Consider the following 21,896-nt stretch of genomic DNA (forward strand, 5'->3'; position numbering starts at 1 on the left):
GGACATCTAATAAAAAGTCATATGGACCGTCTATTTTCAAGATTTTCAAGTGTTTATTAATTTTCTCCATCTGTACTATTTTTTAAATTTTAAATTTTCTAACTGAATTTAAAAATATATTTTGAAGCCATCATAAGATTTTCGACGCCGAAATGATATCTCTAAGTCAATTTTATAGGTGCACCTGACCTCTACAGTATAAGGAGGCAACCTTATACAAACCTCACCCATATGTATTATATTATATTAATATGTTAATATAATATAATATATATTATAAAAATATTATATATAATATATTATAATGGATGTAGTTTCTATAAGGTTGCAACCTTAAACAATCCAATTAAGGCACACCTCCAAAATTTTATCATAACATAATGTTGGTGTAAAAAATTCTTAGGATTTACCTGAAAATCTATTTTTATAGCTAATTATAAAATTTTAAACTCCAAAAATAGTTAAAATCAAGTAGATCTATAAACATATGAAAATATTGAAAATGAATGTTCTAAATAACGTGTTGAAAGATACACTATTTCAGAGACTCAAAAGTTTTCGTTTTTCGTATTCATTCATCTCGATGTTGAGGTGATCAATCAGAGCGTTTTTTAACATTAAAACGATCTTTTTCAATGGATTTTTGAGGTGCATCTTTAATTCTACATTTTAAGGTTGTAACCTTACATAATTTTTTTCCTATGATAATTTAATATATAATATAATAATGGGTGCAATTTGTATAGAGCCTAGGCTCTAAACAATCAAATTAGGATCTACCTTCAAATAGTATCAAGAAATGTAGTTTCAATACTGGAAATCTTTGTGATAGGTTTAAAGCTTCAAAAATAGTGTAGATTTACAAATATATGAAAACTTGAAAATCTTGAAAATTGATGATTTAAAAATGAGTTACAAAATACGGTATTTCCAATTCTTGAAATCCATTTTTTCTCATGTCTATACATCTTGATGTCGAAATGATCAATTTGAAGATATTTGAGCATCAAAACAACTTGTTCTAATAAAATTTTGAGGTAAGCTCTAATTTGATGGTTTAGAGCCTCGGCTCAATATAAACTTTTCCCTATAATAATTTATATATTATATTTAATATATAATATAAATATAATATTATCATATTTGTTGATGGTTTGTAACTTTCTCCTAAAGTGGCTAGGTAGGGGTGCCTATGGTATGCCAATTTTCTCAAGGGAAAAAATAAATTCCTATTTTCCCCAAGTTTACTGTTCTCAAACGGGTAAAAGATACAATACATGAGAAAGTACGAGACTTTCTCCTTTTTTCTCAATTATCAAACGCCTCCATACTGCATTCCTAGTATTTCAAGACTTTTTCTTGTGCTTGTTATTGTTTATTTATATTTATTTATTTGTTTATTATTATTTTTGAGCTAATCCAAACAGTTTTCGGTTGAGGAAGGAATAAATCATCCTTCTCTCATAAACCTTTACCAATCATTTGTTGGATGTTAGTGCGCATCGGGTTCTTCCTATTATTAGCATAGGATCGTCATGGTTATCAAGGTCGGATTGGATTTGTTAGTCAAATAGCCACAGGTCTTAGTCTAGAAAAAATGAGTTTGATAAAAAGTCAGTCAAAATCAATGTTTAAATTGTTTTAATTAGTGGGTATAATCGGTTTTGAAACAGTCAACTAGCTAAATAATGTTGAGAAAGTTAATTTTAATAGGAAAAAGTTTGTGCAAGGTTGCAACTTTAAAATGTAGAATTATGTATGCACCTCAAAAATCCATCGGAAAAGGTTGTTATAATGTTGAAATGCCCATTAATCGATCATCTAGATATCGAGATGTATGAATATATATAAGAAAAAAAGATTTCGAGTCCCAGAAATTGAGCATCTTGCAACATATTTATATAGACAATCCATTTTCAAAATTTTCATATATTTATAGATCTACTTGATTTGAACTATTTTTGGAGTTTAAAGTTTCATAATTAGATATAAAAATAAATTTTCAGATAATCCTAAAAAAATTTACACCAAAATTACATGATAAAATTTGGAGGTACGTCTTAGTTGGATTGTTTAAGGTTGCAACCTTATAGAAACCCCACTATTTATTATGTGAAACTATTATTCATCTTTTAATCTTTTTTCCAAATTACTGTTCAACTTACCAATTAATAGTTTGACTGTTTTTAACTGGACTAGACCCTTCAATTGGTTCTGCTTTTAACTGGATTAGACCCCTCCCTTAGTTTATTAACCAGTCCGATCCTAATAAAAATACAATTTTGAGCAGTGTTTTAAAACCCGGATTGATAGCGTGGATCTTCTACCCACAAATCCATGTTAGATTGTTGATCGTCGATCCTTAAAAATATTAAAAAAATAAAAATTTTAAAAATAGAATAGGGTTTATGAGAGGTGTTTTTATGATGGGTTCTATATTAAAAAGTTCGAAAAATGACCTTCTCTCTCCCACACTTATGGGCCTCGTAGACCCTTGGGTTTATATAAAACCTTTTGTCAACTCAAAGTTTAGAAAAGAAGGCGAGCACCACCTTTTCATCCTTTATGACACGTTACTTAGGTAAACAACGATTTCTCAAAAGAAATGACACAGTGATCCAAAATCCAAAACAAAATAAGAGAACCCTAAAAGCTTCCCTATTCAGCATCCCCTCCACCACCTTTTCCTCTCCATCCATCGTTTCCAAGTTTTTCTCTCTCTCTACTCCCTCCATGTGTGCTCTCTTTCCCTGTAGACAATGGAATCCTGACTTTCGCTCTCTAAAGCATCATCAAAATTTAGGGTTGTGCAGAAAACAAAACCATGGCTCTCTCATCTCTCAAAGCTCTCCGTAAATAAGGTTTTGTGGATCCTTCAGATCCATCAGTAACATTACTTTCTGATAACCTATTTGATCCGGCTGATTTCCCATCCAAATCGGCAATTTCTGATCCATATGGATCTTTAATACACTAATTTTGAAGGAGTTTATTGAATGTAAAGCCAAGGTTTTCAGGGCCTAAATAACACTTCTTGAACTTATTGTTTTCTTTTCTGGATTGATAATTCCCTTCTCTTTCTCCATTAACTTGCAAACTTCCAAGAGAGGGCAACTTAGGGAGGTTTCTACCACCTTCAAGGTCCATATCCTACATGCATTGTCAATGTACATTTATTGAATAGTTCCCTGTTATTTAGAAGTGCAGTTAATTTTTTTTTTTTAAAACAATGTTATTTAATAGTGGTATAGCTCGTTATTAAGTTTAGTCACATTTTTTTTATTATGGGTTATGTTAAAGTGTTAACATTAGAGCATTTTATAAATGTACTCAACAAATTTAAGATATTTATATACCATTGTTTTATACGTGTAGCATTTTTTCTATAATGGTATTTTCGATAATTTTATAACAAGTTTTGGACACTTATAACACACAAAAAACATTTTATTTTTAATAAAAAGTATTTTCTTTTCATTAGGAGATGTGTGATATGATCCACATGTGTATGATATCACCTACATGGAGCATACTAGTTGTGTTTAATGCTCCATGTAGGTGACATCACGTTCATGTGGATGATGTTACACCCTTTCTTAATGACTAAAAATACCTTTATTAAAAAAATATTTTATTACAAAATAATTATATATAAGTGTTCAAAATTTGTTGAATACAATTATAAAATACTATATAGTGTGAGTACTCTAACATAACATTTTTATTATTTTCGTAACATGTAAAAATATTTTTTGATAAATATTTTTATTTGAAAGAATTTCCTCATATGGTTAAGTGTATGAATATTTTCACACCAATTAGTCTTAATGCATCTTTTTAAACCTAACCCAATGATGTAATTTTTTCACATGCAAATATTTATTGAAAAATATTTTCACACAGACCAAACGCGCTCTCGACCGGAGAAAAACCACAAGCTTAAGTCGCTATTAGCCTTAGGACTTTTAATTAGGAATAGAGAAAGTCGCTCGTCTACATCATGTGTATGGTGGAAGGGTGCACAAGCACCTTTCTAACACATGGCAACATCTAATGGTCACAAAATTAGTGTATTTTTATTTTATTTTTCATTTTTTAAAAAAATTATATTTATCTAGAATTTTGCTCATATGCATTTTATATGGTGAACAAAATAAAAATAATAAAACAGTATTTTAAATAAATAAAGTTGATCAAAATACCTATAAATTATTTTAAGAGTATTTTGGTTAATATTTTTCTATCAAAATATTATTATTATATTTATTTTGTGTGTTATAGAGAAACACATCTATAATCCAAAAATCCAATAAATATATTTTAAAATAAATAAAAAAAATAAATACAAAAATCTCTTTGGGCCACTTTGGATGCTATACCATGCGGAATAAATAATAAATAGATGATCTTCAGAATGAGATGTATAAACCATGCTTGTATGAGAGCATTATTGTACGCTTACTCCCTTAGACAGAAGACTAAATTGAGAAGATATTTTTGATCTGAAACGAAACCACCTAACAACAATGATAAGATGATTATATTTGAAAGAAAAAAGTGAATTTTGAGTTTCTAGCACTTAGATCTCACCTTTCAAAATTAAGATTGTTCCTATTCAATCTTGAAACATCATTTTTTTCAAGGCCATGCAAATTGGAACTTCTCTTACTAAGTGTAGTATGGGTTGAAAAAGGTTAAATCCCCAAATTTTAGGGTCTTAAAAATAGTCCTAAATTGGGGTTTACCTTAGAGAGTATATGGATAGTATGCTCCATTGGAGCATGAAATCTTTTAACTTATTCTACAAAGCTTCATGATGTGATTACAAGAAAACGAAACAAGATGGCAATTATCTGTTTGCACGAATAAATATTCACAACGTGGAAACTCTATGTAAGACGAAATATAGGATCTTAAATTTGGGGCAGTAGTCTCCTTAACCTATTATTTTATTTAAAAACACAAACTCTAATTTTAATTCATATTTTTTTGGTGTAATTATCTCATGATTTAAAATAAAATTATTTTAAGATGAGTATTTTTTTAATGTAGTCAACAATTTTTTAATATTCATACATCAAAAGTTGCATGAAATCATTGCCCTTTTATAATACAAATTATTTTTAATAAAAATATTTTTTGTAATTGAGACGGGTAAGATAGATATTTTTGTAAAAAAATAGTGCCATTAATTAATAGATAGGAATCAATAATTGCTTCATATGGCTAATGTCATGATGATGTCATCTTTTACTATAGATAATAAATATTTGTATTATAAAAAATTAAAATTTAATCTTATTTAATTATCTAAAATACCTCTAGATAAAATTGTTAGCATACGGTGGAATAAGAATATTGAGTACATTAAATAAATATTTATATACGAGTACCCTAATATGAGCTTTTAAAATATGAAAAATTGTTTCATGTCGGTTGGACCACATTTCTAGGTCCGAAAAGTGTAAACTATAAAGCATTCATCTTAAAGATGGATGGAAGATGGTGTCCCATCTAAAAACAATAAAAACTAATGGTCCAAATGTTTTTGAATTAGAATGGTTGCTTCTAGTTTTTAAAATCTATTTATCTTTTCTTATTCATGATATCCACGCTTAGAGATTACGTGTCCCTAAAAATTAGCTTGGCATAAAAACCTGATCTTAAAAATATATCTTAAAATTTTAAAGAGATAAAGAACCTCTAATTACTCCCCGGGGAGTAAAAAACATATAACCCCAATCATACTCAAGGTAGAAATATCTTTTAGATCCAATATTTGGAGATGTGATACCGAGAACTAACCAACTAACCTCACCTAAAAAATAGCATCCTAAGATTGCAATCCAATTTTTGCAAGAAATGATCTACATATTCAAGAACTCAAAATCTAATAGTTTCCTTGAAAATAATCATCTAATGATAATTTAATGGATCCCAAAATTTCAAATAAAAAAAGATTCTATCAAGTATTTTGCTCGAGAAAGTAAATGTATAGTACGCTCTCGAAGGAGCATATAACATACACACTCAAAATGAAAATAGGAGAGATTAGGACGCAACGGTTCAGGTTTAGAAAAGAAAATCCAGTTCAACCCATTTTAGGAAGGGAATCAGAGATCCTAATTTCAACATTTTCTCTCTCTAAAACTCTACTTTCTCTCTCCTATTGACAGTAGAATAAGTACGGTACGGTGACTAAATAAGATATAGGGGCAATTTATATTTATCAATAATCCTGACAAGCTCTGAGAAAAAGCACCTTTCCCCTTAAATCTTTTCCCCAAATAATATCTAAATTCTAAATTCTAAACCAATCAGGACAAAGCTATGGACCTAGAGAGAGAGAGGGCTTCTAGAGAGAGGGAAGGAGGAGTTCTAGAGAGAGAGAGGGAGGAGTTCTAGAGAGAGATTGTCTCGATAGATTCGGGAACGGTAAATACCGGTCAGGGCAATAAAATCGGCCGAGTCTCTTTCTCTCTCTAAAAACGGGATGTTAATTTTGAAATTTAAATTTGGTTCCTATATTTCCTGTCGTTGAGAATGGGGGATGTTAATTTTGAAATTTAAATTTGGTTCCTATATTTCCTGTCGTTGAGAATGGGGGAGTCTTTTTAGGGATCAACTCGGTTTCCAAAAAATAAAGAGTTGTGCAAGAGGGTTTTAGAGGAGGGATAGGGGGTTTAGAGCGAGGGTTTTATTTGCAGGAAGGATCGAGTTCTCTGCAATGACTTTAGAGAGATAATGAGAGCTGTGTAAATCCTGGTTAGAGAGAGAGAGGATTCCTGTGGGCAGGCCTGGGTTGCAGAGAGAGAGGAGAGAGGATCAATGTGAATAAGGGAACTTGCAGAGATTTCTTTCTGCATTAGAAGGTAGAGAGAGAGAGGGGTTTCTTTGAAAGGTAGAGTTTGACAGAAAGGAAATAGAGGTTCTTGGGGGCGAGAATGGAGTTTTAAGAAAGAGAAAGCGAGGAGTTTTTCTTTGAGAGAGAGAGTAGTTTTAAGTCTTGAACTCCCATCTTAATCTTAGAGAGAGAGAGAGATCTTAGAGAAAGGGTGGGAGTCAGCTGTAGTGATATTCTCGAGAGAGAGAGAGAGAGAGAGAGAGAGAGAGAGAGAGAGAGAGAGAGAGAGGTAGAGAAGATGGGGGTGAGTGGTGTGGACGTGGTGAGCGAGTTGGAGCTTCTTCTGAATTACAGGTTCCTCAACCGTCAGCTCCTTGAGGATGCCCTCATCCACTCTTCCATTGGAGGGCCAACGTCGTACGAGAGACTGGAGTTCGTGGGTGATGCTGCCATTACACTAGCATTTACCAACCATGTCTACATGACCTACCCCACTCTGCCCCCTGGCGATCTCAGCCTCCTGCGTGCCGCCAATATTAGCACCGAGAAGCTCGCCAGGGTCGCCGTTAAGCACGGTTTCTACAACTATCTCCTCCGCGATGCTCCCAACCTCGATGTGAAGGTACTGATATTCTCTCTGTAGAATTTGTTGGTCCTTTTTCTTGCATGTTCCTTTTGTATCTCTCTAGTGTTGTGCCCTTTCTCTTCATAGTGCATTACCTCCTATTTTGTGTTTCTCTTTATGTTTCTCTCTCCAGAGTTGACCCCTATTCTTTTGAAATTTATTTCAAGTATTTCCTCTTCATGTTTTTCTCTCTTTCACTCTCTAATGGATGTTGTTTTTGTGTCTAGAATTGCGCCCATCTCTTTGTGTTTCTCTTTCTGGCATGGCCCCCTTTGTTGGGTATTTCTTTCTTGGAGGGCATCTCTTTTCAACTGTCCTTTTTCTCTCTCTAGAATTGCCTTTAGATGCCTGGCTCTTTGTTCTCATCGTGTTTTCTCTCAACAATGGCCTATGGGCTGGTCCTGTTCTCTCACTATAGAATAGCCCTGTTTTGTTTTTCTCTTATTTAACTTGTGAATTTGCAGGTCTCAGAATTCATTGAAGCCATTAACAAGAGCCCTGATGAGGTCGATTGGCTAATGAAAGCCCCTAAAGTGCTTGCTGATGTGGTGGAATCCATTGCTGGTGCTGTGTTTGTAGATTCTGATTACAACCTTCAGATGCTTTGGAATGTAATAGCTCTCTCTCTAGAAACTTTGTTATATCTGCCTAACTGTTTTATGCAGTAGTATTGTGACGTCCATGCCTTTGGAATGTAATAGCCATTCATTTTAACCATTTGCTTCATACATGTACAAATTAAGGCTTTTGCTCGGCTCTATGTTATGCTTCATACATGTACAATTTAAGGTTTTTGCTTGGCTCTATGTTACCCACTTCTCATGAGAAGAATAATGGTACTTGTCTTATGCTTTCTTCTTGATATATCAATTGCATTTTAAGGGTCTCATTGAAGTCTTTAAGTTATCCACTTCTAGTTAAAGAAATAAAATGTTATCTTCTTTGTCCTTTTTGATATGTGATAGCCATTGCTTTGAATTTACTAGCCTAAGTCTTTTTCTCTCGACATATTTATTCATTATAAGGTTTGCTGGAGCCTTGATTTATTCATTTCTTCTTAAGGGAAGAAAAATGGTATCTGTTTTTTTTTTTCTTCTGGATATGATTAGCCAATTTCATGGATGTATATGACGGCCATTTTAGGATGTGTTATTGCATTTTAAGGATCTTTTGAACTCTGATGAACTCAAACTCAGTCTCCTCTAATGAGATGATATAAATTTATGCCTATTGGTTTCATGCAAATTTCTCATAGAGTGCTTTATCCAGGTTTTCCGCAAGTTTTTTGAGCCCATCATCAACCCAGTGACCCTTAAAAACCATCCACTCACTGAGCTTCAAGAGCGTTGTCAAAAGAAAGGGGAGCAGTTAGAATTCTCGCACAAGAATAAGGGGAATTTGAATGTATTTCATGTGTTGGTTGATGGGAAATTCATGGGGAAGGGAAGCAATGAGGTAAAGGAAGTGGCCAAATTGTGTGCTGTGAAGGATGCACTCGCAAATTATATGAAGATCGAAGAGGAATCATCTCCTGATACCACTTTGATGGGTACTGAAAATGATCCCAAGTTGGAAAAAGACTTTGATGAAGATGGAGGCAGGATGCCTCTAGATAATGTTGTGAAGAGAGAACCTACGAGCCCTATGATTGACGATGTTAGGGAGAGAAAGGTGGCGAGACTCATGATTAATAATGTTAAGGAAGAGAGAAAATTGTTGATACCCGTGAGTAAAGGTGGCACAGAGAAAGAATCATGGAAGCACATTCTACAAGTCTATTGCTGCAGGAAGCGCTTGGGCAAACCTACTTATGAGTATGATCCTCTCACTCAGTTCTTTTTTTATATTGTGGTTTTTTGGCATGGACTTGAGGGTTTTGTAATTTGTGAGTTGCATGCTTTTCTACCTTCTTTTGAATGTTACCATAATTATTGCATGTCAAAAACTATGTGAATGTTAATTTCTTTAGTGAGAATTCATGTATGGTTAGAATGCCGGTTATTTACCTTCCATTTCAATGCCTTGTTGCTCTTAAAGAAATGATGGTTTATTTGATTGGTGAAAGTTGATATATTTGCACTATGTATTATACTTCTCAAATTGAGGTTATGATACAGGGATTTGCAGTGCTCTCAACGGCATTTTTTTTTAGTATAAATTAAATTTTGGGCATTGAAACTATTGAGTTTTACTGGAACTTGGAAAACGATTACGTAGTTGCAATATATGGTTTCTTATGATGTCCACAACCCCTATTATTTTCATGGGCTGCTTACCTAAGGCTTCACTAGGAAATCTGAAAGTAATGTTTGATGAAATCTATGGTTATGCAACTGAAATGCACTATGGTGAGACCCAAAAAGATAGATAGTTGATATCCGTTACAGCCAAGTATGGCATGACACTTGCAGACATTGCCTTCCAATTGTAAGGCCTTTTTAAGTACATAAGGCCGTTGGTTGCGTATTAGAATATTGTATCATTTTATGCATTTTGATAGTTGAAAGGTTATATAGTCTAGTCTAGTATATGCAATTTGATGCTGTCTCCATATTATTTGACGCCCTTTCTGAAAAATGTGTAGTATTCCTATGTGTTAGAGTCAATGTAATGGCTCATATTGCCCAGATTACAATCTATAGATCGTTGTTTAAATAACTTGCCTGTAATGCGCAGTTCTAGGATGTGCTTTTCCTGTGTTTTAGTTGGCCTAGGCTTAAGGGAGTTTCTATGGTTTAGTAGGTCCCTCCATTCAGAGATTGTTAGAAGACCTGTTTTGGTGTGATTTAAGCTGCCCAAGAGTATAGTTGGTACTACCATTAGTTCTTTTAAGGAATTTTCATTCACATGGTTATCATATACTTCTGCTAATCCTATTTTATGAACTTCACATATTGGTGCTATGCCAATATGTATCGGTTCTTTTTCATCAAAGATGAAATTTGATAGTTTTTATTTTAGTGATCTTTGCGAATGTTTGTGATGGTGTCTTTGTATATTTCTTGAAATTGAAACAGTTCAAAGCAATCTTAGCATGCGTGAGTCAATTTGGGAAATATAATGAAGTTAATAGTCTTCTAGATAATTACATGGATCCCTGACTTGCTCTGCCTTTCCTTATTCCTTAATAAGCTTCAATCATGTTTGCCATGAGGTCAATTTCATTTTCTGGTTGATTTTTTTGCATTACAATTTTTTGCGAAATCAATATGTTACTGATTCTGCCTATGTACGGCAATGAATCGGATTAGATTAGAGATCTTATAGTCCTATTGACCTTGTCTGGTCATGAGTTTATGGTGGACTCCTTGCCTGTATTGGCATCCCCACTTTCATGCATTTGTTTGTGCACATGAGAAGTTTATACATAAGAATGATTTCTGAATGACATAGCCTTACAAGAAATGCTGAAGAACATGTTGATTAGCGATTGGATCAATGGTTAAGTTATTCCAATTCTTATGGAGACTCTGGATTGATTTGCACTTCTTGTAATCCGGTTATTGGTGGGATTCTTTTTTTCCTTCTGGAAACCAATGCTGAAATTCTGAAAAACATAAGTAGTTTTTTTTTCTTCCTGATAAAAGGTACCCAGGCTATACAAAAAGAAAAAAGACAAGGAAGTACGCTGGAGTACATTATTGGTTGATCTGAGTAAACAAGCATGGAAGTAGGCAGCCAAAATTTCAGCATTTGTAGCCTGAAAGAGGAAATGAATTCCCCTCCATTTGTAGTTTTTGAAGATACCATGTGCTGCTGACCAAGAAGCATGAGAAGTTTTAGTAGTAGATGTTGAATTTATTTAAAGGAATATATATGATGAGGCTTCAAGCCTGCTTCATTGTCTTGGGGAACTAGAACTTGGGATACTTTGTCAGTGAAGGCTTTGATGATGATTGGCAGATACTTGCATCTTCTCAAAACCATGTTCCAGAGGATTGCAACATGAAACAATTTGATACTCGATGTGAAGAAGTCATAACAACCTTTAGACCAAAAAAAAAAAGAGAAAACATTTTGATACTGATAATGATCATAATCATTGAAGTCGTATCCCAATGATTTGTGGTCGGTTTTTGATACTGATAATGAGATTTAAAGAGATATTGCTGGCGCTTCTCCTCATCAGAAACTAAGGTTATGAGATGTCAAAAGGACTTTGTGGTAATCGACAGCAGTCATAGTCAATGAAAAGTTGAAGACATACTATTCCAATTGTGACAGAAAATGATACTGCTTTTACGGAAGATATGTGAATGGTACTGCTTTTATGGAACATATGTGCCTGACTTGTTGGAATAAGGCTCTGATGATGATGATGTGCATGACCAGAAGATATGTTATGACATTAATGGGATCAGATTCTCCATTAGCCTAGAACACTCTTGGGGAACTGGATTATTAACTTGACCGTTGCAACAACATTAATTTCCTTGGTCTTGCCTTCAGGACTGAAGCAAGATTCTTCTTGACCCGAACATCGTGCTTCATCCTCTTAGTTTTGATTGCTGTTCCTTCCCTTTGTTCTAATATGAATGAAATTTCAACTTGATCTCTTGAATGGTTGTCTTATGATATGTCGAAGGTGCTTCTCCAACACATCGATGTCTGATTTGAGCTCATACAGTTCTTCTGTTCCTTAATTACTTCGGGATATATATGAGTCACATTAGGTATATTCACTTGATTCAAATTTTTCTTTCTGAGAAGTATCCTGGACATTTTCTACTTTGTGTTGATCAATTTTTAACTGCAAATAATATAAAAACTGGTCGATGCTTCATTATCTTCATGGAAATTTGGGAAGTGTTACAAAATATATTGAGGGTTTTGCCACCTCTGATTTTTTGGCTGTACCTCTGCTTATCAATATTGTACCCATGCCTCTACTAGTGTCACATCCATGCCTGTAACAACTTCTATGATTGTATTATGTTAATTTTTTTTGTCCTTCTATTTGTTGTGATCTTGTAAAACACTTATCATATTATTTATCGTTTAAGGGAGTACAAGATGTCAGTCCAACACCATGATCTCAAAGTAGAGCCATGGTGCCATTTAGTCTCAATACAAGTAGTAAATGATTGTATCATCCTTTTTAGTCCATTCCATTTATGTCTGCTTGGTGAATGAAACTAGATTATTTTCTTCTATCTTTCCTTTCTTAACTTTTTATTGAATAAATTCCATCTTTGATTAATTGTGTTCAAGACCTAAATATTCATATAACTCGCCTTTTTAGAGTTTTATCTTGAAAGTTGAAAGACAAACATCAATATAAACTTGTTTGATTATCTTATCAAATTTACACTCCAGAAGCAAGAATAGTATATGGGCGCATGTTCTATATAACCTTGTGGAAGTATCACAGAGAAGTATAAATATAATGGGAAAGCTTTCTATACTTCCCCTACTGTATAAGAGTTATATACTTCCCCTTATCCAGCCGTCTGATCTGAAATGGATGGCTAAGATGGACCCAATCACAATGTCACACCTCTATACTATTTTATTTTTAATGGTTTTTTTACACAACATTTTGACACCAAATTTTGGGTGTCCATTCCTCTCTTGAGCTCGCACCTGCAAAAAATAATAATAAAATATTCCAGATAAAATAAAATGGTAAAATACCCCTAAAAGTTTCAGGGGTATTTTGGTCATTTTATTTTATTGAGAATATTTTTTAATATTGTTTTTAGGTGTGCCCCATTGAGATCATGTCACGTACCAAATTTCATATCCATATGATTTGTATAGAAAGAAAACAATGAAATACTCTGAGACATGATCTAGATCAAACGGCTAGTGGCTGTCCTAAATTGGACAGCTGGAATTTTTTTGCGCTGGTGAGGGGAGAGGAAGTACTTAACTTATATACAGTAGGGGAAGTATAGAATGCTTTCCCAAATATAATAATCATGGATACTGTAGAAAAACTCTAGCTGCTATTCATATAATGATCAGCGATTACGTGGATCTTCAACGAAAATCTGAACTAGTCATCATGAAGACTAGCTAACAGATGGCTTTAGTCATCTACATTTGTAATCAGATAATTATTGTATTAATGTTTACATGTAAGGCCACAAAAAAGTAGTTCAAAAGTTTGTTCATCCTTATTTCCGTGGCTAAGTTAAATGCTATGTCTATTGATCAGTTACAAAGTGTAAGAACATTCTATGTGTACCAAGTGCATTGACCCCCCTTTTACCAAGGCCGCCAGCAATGGGAGGAAAGACAATTCCAGCACAACGAATTTGGTAGAAACTGAAAACCTAGATATTTCGGTTGTCCAAAGGCTTGCTGCCAAATTCCGTTAGCCTAGGAAGTTCTCAGTGATCATCTCATGTTGCAAAGTTCAAGGCACCATCAATCATTCCATATCAGAAAGGTTTCTCGCTTCAGCCTAGGTACCTCGCAATGGTTATCTTACATTCTAAGCTTTGTGCACACCATGCATCAAAAGTTTTAAGGCATAGTATAAGTTACAACAGGACTCCCCCATGTTTCTCTGAATAAAAACTCTAAAAAGGATAATCCTAATTATATTTTTGAGAGAAGTTTGACTTGAAATCCTATTTGATGGAAACTCCAACAGTTACCCATGTTGGGAATTTAATCATATTGTTTGAAGCCCTCGACCTTTTCTTACTATAAGGGTGCCCGAAAATTTTGGCATAACTCCTTTAGTCATTTAGATAGAGGCATCTCTATCAAGGCCTTGGCATCTCTCTGTTGTTGGACTTCTTGTTCTTAGGAAGGTCTGATGAAGAGATAGACAAGGTAGAAAAAATGGAGATATGGACGAAGGAAAGTGGCAAGCATATAGCTCTGCTAATATGTGTGTGTTGCACCCATCTCAATAAAGTTAGAATTAGTTAAATTAAATAGCAATAAAGCGATGAGCTGTTAGAACTTTTTAACCTTATTATTCAATAATTTTGAATCATTAGATAACAATAAGGGAATGTAGTGCTACCTATTAGAATCTTATTACTAAATGAGTTTTAATGATTCTGCATCTTTTGGATGTGACAATAAGGCGATAGAGTGCTTGGTGTAAGGAATAACAAAGAAGTGACAGTTTGGCAAATGGATGCACGCACTGAGCTTGTGGTGTGTTATGGGAAAAACATGGGGAAAGAAGCTTAGAGCATACAATAGGAATAACGTTAACCTCTCTTAAGACACAGTTTAAGAAATTATCTATTTAACTAAAGAGAACTGTGGTACCTTTCTTTCTTCTTTTAACCTGTCCACCCTCAATTTTTGTTCTCATTCTATTTTTTTTTCTCACCTAAAATGAATTTTTTATTATTAGTTTTTTTTTTTTGGGCAAGTTATTGACGATTTCTAGGGAAGAATATATGTTAGTTGACGTGTTTGTATATTACAATGGAGTTCTGTGGAGGACAGCAGTAGTATCTACTGGGAGATCATGATAATTGATTTCAGTTATCAAATAATGTTTATATCTTATGATTTGTGCAGGTAAATTTTGCTAATTCATCGAATGCATGCCTTGAACTTGCAAAACAATGTTTATATGTAGTGTGAATTTGAAATTGTTTGATTTATGGCGAATTTGTTTGCTTGGCATTGGCTTGTATCGAGACTTTGTTTGTATTGAAGCATTCTCAATACTAAATATAAAATATCTAGTAGTGGACTAGTGCAAATGGGTGAAAAACAAGTGAATGTAAGGGTGCTCCACTCGACCTAGTGACTATAATCTACAATTGTCTTCATAAACCAACCCAATGAAACCCATGATGAGGGTTTCATACAGGAGCTCATGATTGACTTGTCAAAGTTGGCCAATAAACAGTAAGAATACAGTCTTGGAGTGTGGATTACAGTTCCCTCCCTTAAAAGCAAGTCAAGCACATATCACTATAGCGCAAAGGGAACTCTCTCGATGTACATGTACACGTATATCTTTTTAGGGTTGCTTTCTGGAAATGCAGCTGTCATATGTATTTTTCGTGAAGAAGTTTGTTGAGGATTTGGCCATAATTCTCACATGCTTACATCTGTATTCAGGAGACCACACAACTCTCTGGCCTACTGATTATCCCCGGGCATCTCTCCGACCTCAATAAGGGATGACCCTTTGTAAACCCTTTTGGTAGTACTACATACCTAGCGGTAACCGTTTTGAATATGACCAGGGCCCGTAGTTCAAAAAAGCGGACCACCCAGCGCCTAGGTGGTCCAGAAGGCCTGGGAGCATCGCCTAGGCCTAGGCGGCCAAACTAGGCGGTGGTCCCTGAGCAGCTGCCCAGGTAGTATGGAATCCGCCTACGCGGCCGCCCAACGCCCAACCCTGAGTGGCCGCCCAAGGCCTGCGCCCCACCCAGAGGCGGATTTTTTTTTTTTTTTTTTTCATGTTTTTCAAAGATATTAAAGTTAAGAATGATGGATTTTAGGTTCATTTGAACCCTAAAACCACCAGAACCCCTTTTAGAGTAATAGAAACCTCCAAAAAATTACATTTCATTGTATCGAATCATCAAAGTGTTTATCAAAGTTTGGAGTTCAAGCAACCAAAGTTAGTGTATTTTTTAGATTGCTTGTTTTATTTTGAGATGTCTTCTTCAGGAGTTAGTCGGAGTGGAGATCCGGGTTGAAAATATGGATACATCCCGAAACCAAATGAAAAAAATTGCGTTAGATGCAGTTTTTGTGAAAAAGATACAAAAGGAGGCATAAACCGATTTAAGAAACATCTTGCCGGTATTAAGGGGTATGTTGCCCATTGTAAAAATGTTTCTGAAGCTATCAGGGAGGAGATTAAACAATTTTTAAGTTATGGAAAACAAAAACAAAAACAAAATCCTTGTCATAGATCTATTTCTACTACTCTTAGAAAAAGTGATCCGGGTTGGAAGTATGGGTACAACCCAAAACCAAATGATAAAAATTATATAAGGTGTAATTTTTGTGAAAAAGATACCAATTGGGGTATTAGCCGATTCAAGAAACGCCTTGCTGGTGTTAGAGGTAATGTTGCTTCTAGTACCTTAGGCAGTTCGAGATAAGATTAGACATCTTCTGAATTTTGAAGAACAAGAAAAAGATAAAAATAAGCCTTGTTCTATGGAAGTATCTTCTCCAATTTCTAGTCGGAGTGGTTATCCGGGTTGGAAGTATGGTTATAACCCGAATCTAAGTAATAAAAATCATATTAAATGTAATTATTGTGGAAAGGATACTAATGGGGGCATTTACCGGTTTACAAAACACCTTACCTGTATGACAGGGGATGTTGCCCTGTGTAAAAATATTCCTAAGGCTACTAAGGAGGAAATTATACAATATTTGAGTTTAGAGAAGCACAAAAAAAAAGATAGAGCAGCCAAGACTCCTAGGGCCTCATCTGCACTGATTGCACATACTAGTAAGAGGAAGGTAGAAGAAGAGGAGGAAGAGGCAGAGCGTTATATTGAAGAGGGAGACGACTCCTATGATGATGATGACTGAAGACTCTTGCCTCTTGGTGGTGACTGCTGAGTGTTGAGTGTTGAGTTTGTTGACTGTTGTGTTGAGTCATGAGTGTTGACTTTTGTTAAACTGTATATTTTCTAAATTTCTATATATTTCTGTTGTGTTGAGTGTTGAATTTTATATCCTACACTTGTATGGTGTTACAGTTTACTGTTTTAACAATATGGATTATCAAAATTCTCTTCTCAACTTCTATCTTTTTTTTTTTTTTTTTTTTCAACATGGAATATGGTATATTGGGACTTTTTCTTTTTTTTCAACTGGGCAGCCGCCCAGGTTCTGGGCACCCGCTTAGGCGCTAGGCGGCCTGGACCCCTCAGGCCCCCTAGGACCCGCCTAGCGCATTTTGATACACTATCAGGGCCATATACTGCCTAACCAAAGGTCAATCAAATAATACATACTCCCATTGAAGTATATAATCCACTATAGTTGTCTTTTACGTGCTCTCACGGCTGTTAAAGGCCACAAACCCCAACATCTCCCACGTGGCCTTTGAAGGCCATACAATCGTTCCCTCTCAATCTCTCTCATGCTCATCCTATGGTACATGCTTGGAAAATACATTTCTATACATCCTTTTGATAAAAGATTTGTTGACAAAGCCTCCATTGAGAGATAAGCAACCTCGATTTCTCCTGCTCGGATCTCGTTGCGAATATGGTAGTAGTCTACCTTAATATGCCTTGATTTCTTCTAATGTCGTGGCTCTTTGGTCACACTAATTGTCGCCTGGTTGTCACAAAAGATTTTTACACATGGGCACTTCACTAGATCAAATCTGAGTTGATTCAGGAACTTCTTCAACCAGAATACTTCTTTAGCTGCAAGACAACAACCCACATACTCTAACTCTATAGTCAACAGTGCAATGATGTCCTGTTTTCGTGCGCACCAGGAAACAACTTCACTAGCAAGCGTGAAGACATACCCATATGTGGATTTCATCTCATCTGGAACACCTTGATAGTATGCATCTGCATATCCTTGTATCTGTATATCCAAGCCTCTTACATAAGTGATCCCGTGACTTACCGTTCCCCTTAAATAGAGCAAAGCTCTTTTGATTTTCTTCAAGTGCTCTATGCGTAGATTACTTTAGAACTTGTTGAAGACTCATAGCAAATGATAAGTTTGGTCTTGTCTTTGACATTGCGTACATTAGTTACCCGACTGCACTTATGTATGGGATTCTTTGCATGGCTTCTGTTTCTTCTAAAGGCATGGAACACATGGCTAGGCTTAGCTTGGTCTTCTTATTAATGGGGATTAATACGGGCCGACAATTCTCCATTTTGAATCGTTTCAAAATTTTCTTACAGTATGTCTCTTGAGATGACTGAATGGTTTTCTCTGTTCTATTTTTGGTGATCTTGATTCCCAAAACATACGATGCCTCTTCAAGATCTTTCATATATATTTATTTTAATAGGTTAACATTCCAAGATCTTTCATATTGAAATGTTGTGACCAGAAAGCTCTTGTTTCCAATACGAGAGTCATCAAACTATTCGCTATTAACATGTCATCCACATATAGGGAAATAAATATAACACTATACTCATTGACCTTGACATACATACAATAATTAAATAATTCTCTTGGTTAGGCACAAAACTAGCTTTTGACAATGTCTCCTGAAACTTAATGTACCAACCTTGATGCTTGTTCATGGCATAAATAGACTTTGTAAGTTTACACACTAGGTTTTCCTTTCCCTTTTCTATAAAGCCTTTGTTTCATGTAGCTTTTGTTTTATGTAAATTTCTTCGTCTAGCTCCCCATTTACTAATGTAGTATTAACATTCATCTGGTGGAGCTTGAAATAGAACTAGGCTACTATGGCTATTAAGATCCTAATTGAGGGGAACTTAGCTACGGGGGAGAAAGTCTCATAATAATCGATTCCTTCTTTCTATCTAGTGCACTCTTTTTGGTATTTCTTAGCCGTCAATCTTAACTGCTTCCTCGTCTCTACTCCTATTATTACTAAATTTGCATTACATATACTCTGTCTTAGTCCAGCTAAATTTTAAAACCTTAAGATTTTATAACATCCCTCTAAAGTTCTAACTTTGTGTTGATGCTGTTTCGGGTCTCATTGATCAAAACTGCATCCACGAACAACATACACCATAATACTTCATCTTGTAGGTGCCTAATTAAGTCGTTCATAACTAAGACAAAGAGGTAGTAGACCTATTGTAGTGTTTGGAGACTTTTTTCTTTTCCAACACCCACGAAATCAAATCTCAATGTAATCTATCTTGAGTTTTCATTAGATCAATAAATACCATGTGGAGGTCTTTTCCCTTCGCCCTGAACTTCTCAATCAATTGCTTAAGTAGGAAAATAACTTCATTTGTTGACCTCTATGGCATAAAACCGAATTGGTTTTCTGATAGACTCATTTCATACCTTAATAGTTACTCATTCACTCTCTCCCACAGCTTCCTAGTGTAGCTCATAAGTATGATCCCTTGATAGCTCGCACAATTCTGTATTTTTTTTTGTTCTTGTAAATAGGTACCAAAATAAGTTTCCTCCATTTATTTGGCATTTTCTTTGTTCTCAACACCTTGTTGAATAGCTTGGTTAGCCAGTCAATGCCAATTTTATTTTTAATGTTGGGAATTTAAAATTAAAAATAAAGCCCAATATTGCTTTTACCCACATCGGGAACTGATCCTCCAATCTTTGCACTCAGTGTGACTTAATGCCTCAGGGTTGTCAAATACCCCCAACTCGAAACCCCTAAACTAGATTTGAGATGTTCATATCCAGCTGATCTGAGTTTTCAAATATTTTGCTAAATAGCATTCTGAAGTTAAAAAATTCACAAAGTTGGGATTCTTAGTGGTTTCTTTGTGGAAAGTATTTCTACTATTGGATAAATAAAAAACATAGGGCCAGGGAACAAATTTCAAACATGAACGAGTTAGGGTTGCAAAGAAATCGCTAGTTTCGAACTTTGGCTTCGAAATCAAGTCTCTCATATCCAAGGTTTTTTATTCTCTCTCAAATCTGATCACTTCAATAGCTAGAGGATGCAAATTCAAGCTTAAATCTCAAAATTGGGTGCAAATGGGAGCTTAGTTTGAGAAAATTGGACTAAAAGGGGTTTCAGTTTTCCTACCCTCTTCTGAAGTTGGCGAGTGTGTCATGAACTTACCGAGTTTGGCATCATGCCATGCCATGTTACTGTTACTCTACGGTATCCTCCCTGAGTGAGTAGAGGGGGTTTTGGGCTGGGCAAACTGCTTGGGCTGAGCCTGAGTCACTTGGGCGACTCTAGTCGGACTCGTGAAATTTTGCACACTGCCTGTGATTTAGCAGTTTTTTTCTTTTAATAGAGTGATATTTTTTTAATCAAGTAGAATATATTTCTTATCATACATATATAGTTGTAATCAATGTTTAAAACTCAGCTAGTGCGACTTGGACACACCAGAGTCACTCAGAACTGCCACCTTACCAGTTTCAGATGACGCTAACTTAGGTAACCAGAGTTGTGACCAGTCTGCGTGGGCCTTCATGGATTCTTTCCTGGTCTCTTAAAAACAGTGATTTCCGGTCTGCATCTTGGCCTGTTGGACCTGGGACTCGACAAGTCAAGTCATCACAGACCTCCCATTGTCCGGTTCCATGCACAGTCCTGTGTTTGTAATTGTAATAGATGGTTTGGTTTAAATGATAAAAGTAGAATTAAAAGAACTCTTAAAATGTATAAAAGCAGGGTCCTATTTGAAGCCACAGTCCATTATGTTGCAAATACTTCTCTAGCATGGGAAGCTTTACCAACAACAGTCATGTACTCCAACTCTCTCTGTGATGATTTCTTGAACCATGACAGGGTTAATCTTGTCATTCACTTTTAGTTCCTTTAAAACTGGCAAAACTTTCTCAGGGATTTGGAGATATTGAGGATGAAGCCCAAATTTTACTTTCCATGAGTAGAGGGACAATTCCTTTAATGGACTCATGTGATACATTTGCAAGAGTAGATACAAAGTACTCATTATCCTTGTACACATGGAAAGAATAAACTAATAAAACTACAAAGGTATGCTGCATGTACATCATCAGATTTTGTGATTTTACATGTGTTAAAAATATCTGCCATGGATACATACCTACTAGGCTTTGAAATTATGAAAATAATCCCATTATTAGATTATGAATATTATGAGTTTTTGTTTACTGAATTTCATATCATGATAGAACCTAATGCAAACTGCCACACCTAGCTTGCCCAGCAAAGGATTCGATTACGTGATTATCTAAATGAAAACTTTGGGGAGTCAGTAAATATTGCTCCAACAATTAACCAAATATGATTTTCAGACATTAACGCATAAAATGTCCTCGAAAATGTTTCGAGCTACATAGTAATTTAATATTGGAGTGCTTATTTGAAAATTATTACCACAAATATTGATTTGTTGCTTGTATGAAACCCTTGTATTGCTACTGAAGGGAATCAGTTCTTATTGAATTAGACTTCTTTGGTCTTTATGCTTTTTTTCTTGTTGTAAGCATTGCTGAACTTTGAAGGGGCACATTGGTTGTCGCAGTCTCGTAAAAGAATATGGCCCTGGTCATGATAAGAGGTTTCAATGCTCAGTTCAAATTACAATGGCGACAGGAGAGCCCTTCTGCATAATAGGAGAACCAAAACCGAAGATGAAAGATGCAGAGAACTCTGCGGCAAGTGTGATGTTAAGTTATTTGCCAGACTTTGTTGACCGAATGATGATCAGTTGAATAATTTAAAGTGTTCTCAAGCTATCACCATGATAATATATGGTTTTAATTTAAGATTCCCTTGTACATAGTGTGGGAGTGAACTTTTGCTCTTGAGGGACATAGATGTCTCGCTTTCTTGGTTTGGACAATGATAAAATCTCTCTCTCGTAA

General features: G+C 35.0%; 1 protein-coding gene across 3 annotated transcripts; it reads left to right on the forward strand.

Annotated features, from left to right (window-relative positions):
- Nucleotides 1-6,616: 6,616 nt before the first annotated feature.
- Nucleotides 6,617-21,896, forward strand: LOC18433659 (ribonuclease 3-like protein 2). Of its 3 annotated transcripts, none has more exons than XM_088852736.1 (4): nt 6,617-7,466; nt 7,934-8,080; nt 8,739-9,283; nt 21,516-21,896. In XM_088852736.1, the coding sequence occupies exons 1-4, from the start codon at nt 7,143-7,145 to the stop codon at nt 21,529-21,531; spliced, it is 1,032 nt and encodes a 343-aa protein (XP_088708862.1). In that variant the 5' UTR covers nt 6,617-7,142; the 3' UTR covers nt 21,532-21,896. The 3 variants fall into 3 exon arrangements, with proteins under 3 accessions (XP_088708862.1, XP_088708861.1, XP_088708860.1); XM_088852735.1 differs by having other exon boundaries at nt 21,534-21,896; XM_088852734.1 differs by having other exon boundaries at nt 21,554-21,896.

This window comes from Amborella trichopoda, chromosome 12, assembly GCF_054954075.1.
Source record: "Amborella trichopoda isolate Santa Cruz 75 chromosome 12, AtrichopodaSantaCruz75HAP2 v2.0, whole genome shotgun sequence".
In the NCBI taxonomy this organism is placed as follows: Eukaryota; Viridiplantae; Streptophyta; class Magnoliopsida; order Amborellales; family Amborellaceae; genus Amborella; species Amborella trichopoda.